General features: G+C 43.4%; 1 protein-coding gene across 2 annotated transcripts in view; it reads left to right on the plus strand.

The window, feature by feature from the left end:
* The window catches only part of bicral (BRD4 interacting chromatin remodeling complex associated protein like), an 18532-nt gene extending 13176 nt beyond the window's left edge, over nucleotides 1–5356 (plus strand). For both annotated transcript variants that reach the window (XM_035405181.1, XM_035405180.1), the window contains 2 exons: nucleotides 182–284; nucleotides 1095–5356. In XM_035405181.1, the coding sequence (XP_035261072.1) occupies nucleotides 182–284; nucleotides 1095–1594 (603 nt within the window). In that variant the 3' untranslated portion in view covers nucleotides 1595–5356. The remainder of the gene's footprint in view (nucleotides 1–181; nucleotides 285–1094) is intronic.
* Nucleotides 5357–6852: the final 1496 nt, after the last annotated feature.

Raw genomic sequence — 6852 nt, forward strand, 5'->3', positions numbered from 1 at the left:
GCCAGGCAGTGTATAATCATGCCTTAAGGAGTTTAGAAAATGTTTCAGTATGGGACAGTTGGAATACAAGTCACTGATCTGCATTTTGAATTTTGGTCTGCAGCCTGGTGTTAGATTTCTCCAGTTTTCGTTTTCTCATTGTGATTAATCAGTGTTGTTTGACCCTGCCTATCTCTCTCAGCGAACCAATCCCTCATCGGAGTTGGTGATGATTGACAGGACCTTCAATCAGGAGGAGCGGAGCAACCTGACCCGGGACAAGCGGTTAGCGCTGGTGGACCCGGGTGAGTGGCTGGGCAGGGGGCAGGTGGGCAGTGTCTTCTCCTCCAAAAGCCCAAAAAGCCCCTTAAAAAGAAGAAATGATATTGTTCAGAATGGAGGGCTGTTTGTTTCAAAGCTAAAAATGGAAAAACAGGAAGTCAATAAAGAGGAAACAAACCAAAACACATATTCTCTTTGTTCCTTTTTTGCTTTGAACACAAATCATTTTTCAGTGTTCTTCAGTGATCTTAAAGGCATACTATACAGGATTTATTTCCTAGCTTGTTTCCTGTGTTTACAATCACAAATTTCTCCTTCTCCGTTCTCAGCCCCGCCTACACTACCAAGATGAAGACTAGACTCACACACTAACAAAACGAGATAATTGTGCTCTGGCAATCATATTGCAGACTGCTGGAATCACGTCCCTTTGTATAATAGAGCAATAGCTGCATTCATACCAGTCAGGCAGTCAAGCGTGCCAAAATGCTCAATAGCAAAAACTCTTGACTTCGCTGTCATATGCAGTACAGTTACAGAGTAGCTTGTTTAAACTTATTAGTGATGGAACGGACCTACACTGGCCACTGCAAAATTCTTTAGCATAAGCACGCATATTCACAAACACATGAATTCATTGTCACTTTTATTTTTCTCATTTTTTAAATTTATTTTTGCATCTTGACATAGTATAGCTTCTTGTATCTATTGCAACAAAAAAACTATGCCTCTCATATGCCTCTCCTGCCACATAGCTGAATTTACTTTGGAGCAAGTAATAAAGTTACCACCCTACTGGTAATGTTATTGATCTTTTTATGCTTGTGTTTTAGAGGGTTTCCTGGAGGATTTCTGCTGCCTGGCCAAGCCTGAGGGTGTGAGGTCAGCAGGGCCGGAGGTAGGCCCCGTGGGGGTAACTGAACTGCAGGGGGCTTCTTCTTTCCTGCCACGGACGGAGCATCACCACGGCGACATAAAGGACCTGGGGAGTGTGCAGACGGACGAGAACGGGCGGGGAAGCGCGGACCCCGCCCACAGGACAGAGCCGCAACCCGGGTGCAAGGACCCGGGGTGGGAGGGGCCGGAGGTGTCCCTCAGCGAGCACCTGGAGACGGCAATCAAGAACATCCTGGACCTCAAGAAGACCCGAAGGGGCAGCTACGTCAGCCACGCCCCCTCGGCGACGCCCTCGTCGGTACCGCACCAGGCCCTTTTCCCGCCTCAGAGGCAGGGCCCGGAGAAGCCCCTCTCCTCAGAGCACAGCCAGCCGCCAACGGTCACTCATACGGATTCGGTGCTGGAGGCCGCTGTAAATAGCATACTAGAATGTTAAACGGTGCCACGCTCGTAATTTGTGTTTGTGCCCCCCCCCCCCCCCCCCAACACCGCCAGCTGTGCTTTTCCCAGGCAGGTATAGAGTGACAGAGAATAGGACAGAGGACAGCATTAGGGATAATCCCCCTCCTGCCTTCCTCCATTCTGTGCCTCTTGTTGCTCGGCTGCCTCTGTCCTGGGTGCACTTGTGTCGTCTCCCGGTGAAGCCGTTTACATGAAGACATATCATCTGCCCGGGCGCGACCGCGCCTCGAGCTTCATGTGTGTGAGCGCGCGCGAAAGGGTGTTTACATTGGTTGTAGTGCAAAGGCACGAGTCTGCAAGGTGTGTATGGTGTGTCAGGTGTCGTAAGCTGTGTTACATGTGTGAGGGGTCTCCCACCAGTCCACAGCAGTTCACACAGGTCAATTTCAACAACTGTCCATCTCCAAGATTGTCTTTTAGTGTTTGAAGCAGTTGCCCTGACCAATTAAGATACTTCAGAGAAAGTCTTTTTATTTTCATAATAATTTTTTGGTTTTTAAATATTTTATTTCATGTTGCTTTGTTAGTATTTTGTACCTTACAGGTATGTGACTACACACTTCATAGGAGTGGTTTTGTACAAGGTCAGTTTAAGGCCTCAGAATGAGGCATTTATGTTAATGTTTGATATTATATATATTTCTTTTTACATTTGATTTTTGGAAGATAAAATATCAAATCATTCTATTGTGGGCGTGGCACTCTGCTGTTGGGCAGAACCTTGGAAGCGGTCCTGTGCTGCAGGGTACTCATTTCAGTGGCGCACATGACGTTTGTGCCTGTTTGAGTGACGCACAGGAAGTCAGTGCTTATTTGACTGATGCCACAGATTCTGAAGACTAACCTCGTATTCTTAACATTGAAAGTTATGCCTTGATGCTGCTGAAGCTGCCTCATTCAGTTCGATGCATCTTAAGAATATTTGTGAAGGTTTGTGTATGAAGGCAGTAGCAGCGGTGAAGGGTATTCTGTCATGGATTATGCCTTTCACTAAAACCCATTTATTGTAATACAGCACTAGGTACTCCTGTTGCCAATCAGAACCTCAACCTAGAGTAAGGAGGTTGAGAAGGTAGATGCAGGAGCTGTCCATCTGGTTACGATGCAGAATCTGTGATGACACACAAGTAAAAGCTCACTGGTGGTTTGCTTCCAAGGGGCTCAGTTTGCAAATGCGGCTGCTTCGTGTGGACGCAGTGAGGGGCGGGAGAGTGACTGAATCGCACACGTTTGGAGCTATCCTGTGTTATCAGTGACTCCTTATTTTCAAACACTCATATCGTTTTAGCAATAGCGAACATTTCAATGACTGACAGCATCTGATCGCCGTGCCTAATATGGGGCTTGTGAAGCCTGACTCTCCCATCGCCAGATGCTATGCTTCTGAACCTTGGCCCTCTGTGGTAGTGTGACCCTCCAATCAAGGTGGGACTGCACACTTTCACCTTTGATCTCGCTGGGGACAGGTGGCTGTGCTGAATTAACAGGGCTTTCTCAGAGTTCCTCGAGAGCTGCCTTCTGTTATTACAGTGTGGTTTCTGTCTTCCTGAGGGAACAACAATGAGAATATACTACAATGGTTGTTTGGCAAAGTGGCAAGAACATGTGCCCACTGGGTCTGAGTTCGGTCTTAGTTACGGAGGGCAAAGTTCTATAGGGACCCTGAAGGCTCGGGAATGGTGGAACCGTGGTCCATTCGAGTACATTTGAAGAACCACCCTTAGTACAGTATTAGTGAGTGTTTAATTACTCATCTAGGTCCTGCTAAAATGTGACCATTTTTCCAAAAATAATGTATAGAAGCATATCACAGGTTGTATGAGTATATGTGTGTGTGTGTGTGTGTGTGTGTGTGTAAAAGAGAGAGAGTGAGAGTGAATGTTGCATGTGAATGTGTGTCCATTGCTAATGTCATTTGAGAGGTGCCTATTTCTGGCTCAAAATCGTCCATGGCTCTTATCATTAAAGATACACTACATTTCTAGTATGTTCCAGCGATGCCCCCCACCCTAAAAAAAGTAATAGGGGAGGGGAAAATTGAGCGGTAAAACCAGAAGGCCTGCATTACAAAGTGCTTCTTCACCTTAGGGGAGAACCATTACGTGCACACTTACACACATTTTTTTGCTGCTCTTTGTTTTTTGTGTGGCCTTCTCAGATTGCCTGTGGGGATGAGAATCGTAAAGGTGCCTCTCGCCACCTTCAGAATCATCATCAAAATCGTCGTCATCATCCTCGTTGTTTGGCCTTCATTTGACTCTTACTTTATATGGATGTGTTTGTACATCAGTCTCCCTCAAACACTTGTTTTGTTCTTTGTTTTTTAATTTTTTGTATAAACGTGGACGAAAATGTAAAACAAGATATTTATAATTTTTTGTAAGAAAAAGAGAAAATTCACAAAAAGCTGTAAGTTTTTATGTTGGCTGTGAAGTTTTAAATGAAGAAAAAAATGTATTTGTTTTGATTTATTGTCAAGCTCTTAGTTTCTTCATCGTTTTGTGTGGACGTTCATTGCAAAAACAAGTAAACAAATCAAAACATTAAATAGATTTTCAAATATAGCTTGAGACTGGCAGATGCCTGTGATCTTTCGACTGTATGTTAAAGGGTGTTTTTATTCTATCATTTTTATTTTTTCAGTTTTTATTTATTTTATGGTTCACCCTTTTTTCTTCCAAATTTGGAATGTCCAATTTTACCTATCTGGTTTAGGCAGTGATACCTATACTTGTGTAAGGAACATTGGATGCCCCATCAACCAGAGATGTCCCTATCAATTAATTGGTGAATGCTCCATCAGTTGAAACTCCTGCTTTCCATCACGATGCTGTAATTCAGTGGTTCCCAAAACCTCTTCTTGGGTACTCCCAGCCCGATCCAGTTATTCGATTTGAGTGGAATTGAGTTGTTAGTAGAACGAGGGGGCATAAATGGAAATTAGCAAAAGGCAAATTCCTCACGGACATTAGGAAGTATTTATTTCACACGGTGAGTAGTCACTGCATGGAATAGCTTGCCAGGTCATGTAGTAGAAGCAGTAACTCTGGGGGTTTTCAAGACCAGGCTTCATATGGTGTTAGATCTAGTTTGTCGATAATCCGGGCACTAGGTGACCTTTAGTGGTAGGAAAATGGCGAGCATTGTTGGTCTGTTCTCGTTGTTATGTTATGTTACATTACGTTAGGTTACGTTACGTAATGCTAAACACACCTGATACACCTAATCAAGCCCTCGGTTAGTTGCATCAGGTGGATGCCTGGAACCAGCTGGGGGTACCCGAGGAAGGGTTTGGGAACCACTTTAGCTAATTAACAGTCTGTACTTTCACAGTCAGGATGCAGTCCACAGTTAGACATAGTGCTCTTCCGATACAGGTATTTGCATCTGGTTTGCTGGCCACGCCCACCAGTCGACCCACCGCTAAGATAAGCTGGCCTGGGCTGAATTTTGAACAAAAAGATGAGCCTCAGGTTTGGCTAGACTCGGCAGGGATTATGTAGGGCTTATGCACTGACTTGTTCATGGGCATCAGTTTAAAGCAGATCTGCTAATCTCATCAGTCTGATCTTACATGTGAACTAGTGGACCATTCACATGATGTAAATATCTTTGGTCTGGTGTCAGAGATCTGGCTCGTATTTTCTGTCCTCTTTTTTATCTTTTTTCTGTCCTCATTTTGTTTCTCTTTGCTGTACTAAAATGTGATGCTAAATAAACATTCTTTATTCTGTAATTGGCCAATTGAAATAGCACAGACCACCAAATTACATTGTAACAGTAAGGACTAGGTCTGTTCCCATTCTACCAGTTTAGACATTTGCCATTCGTCTCCAGTGATGTTATGTGGGCTAAACTCAAGGTTTAAACCCTTGCTAAGCATGTGGGGAAATTTGTATGGCCAGAATGGGGTGGAGCCGGTCAAAGCCACGCCAGCCTCTCTCTTATTAGGGTGGTTCAGTCATGTGACTGGATTAGCTCTGTCAAGCGATTTACCTTCCGATCCGTTTAACAAGACAGGTGAGTGACCTGGCAGCACGCCATCGTTCTTTGCCCAGCAACAAAGCAGCGCTGGACTTCCAGAAATAGGGAACGTTGCTGTGGCGATACAGAAAAAAGTGTGGGCCAGCAGGGGGCGCCAGGCTCTAACTAGCAGTCCACAGTAACAGCAAAATACAGGACGTGGGAGGGACATAGTGAAGCTAATTGTCCAAAGGAAACCATGTTTTTAAAATAGTGCTTTCTGTGTTTTTCAGTGTTTGCAGTTTCATTGTAGGCAGGAGAATGAATGGTCTTGTTAACGATAAAAGTAGCCTACTGTTTTTCTTGTCTTAAAGTGATCGTTTTCTTTTTGGTTTTTAAAAAACATTATTTTAGTTTTTGAGTCTCTTCAATGGTCCTAGATGGATATTGTTGATATTTATCTGATTCTGATCACTTGCCAGCTTTACGATTGTTAGTATGAGGGCAAAATGAGGTTCTAAAGTAAGAAAATATACTTGGAAACAATGTTATGTTTACTGTGGAAACACGGTAAACATAACATTGCTGAACAAGCTTGCTTTAGACCACAAGCCCCCCAATGCCTCGATAACAGCCATTGCAATAATGGCAGATCATCAGAAATATCTAAAATGTCCTGCATTGCACACAGAAAGTGTCTGGGCCAAAAATAGACAGACACTTAAACTGATACAATTAAAAATAAATAAATAACAAAAAAAGAACAATCCCTCTAAACACACACACACACACACACACCACATATTTTTTATTTACCCTTTTAAATATAAGAGGGTCAATTTTTAAAAATTGTGTTCAATTATTTTTGCTGCACAAAATGATTTTGGAATGCTAATGTGCCCATGTATGATTATGTCGAAAAATCTCCTCCCAAAGTAATCAGTGAACAGTTTAGAAAATATTGTTTACCTGGATCAAAGGGTGAGTCCATTTCATGTAATTACACCTTGAGGCCAGTAGATGGAGTGGCATTCACACTCATGCCATGAAGTGCAAATAACTACTGGTTACCGTCAGCAGAGGTGGAAAGTCCAGGGGTCAGAAAGCTAAAGTCCTGCCATGTGTTTCATCTACGTATGAACTCAGCCAGCTGATTTCGCCAATTAGTTCTACCTCCTGGGTGGGGATTTATGCTAATTAGAAAATCCATGTGATTGTAACCAAATACTGGGGAGGACTTTTACTTTCTGAACCTGGATTTTCCACCTC

Source organism: Anguilla anguilla, chromosome 2 (genome assembly GCF_013347855.1).
Source record: "Anguilla anguilla isolate fAngAng1 chromosome 2, fAngAng1.pri, whole genome shotgun sequence".
Taxonomy (NCBI): Eukaryota; Metazoa; Chordata; class Actinopteri; order Anguilliformes; family Anguillidae; genus Anguilla; species Anguilla anguilla.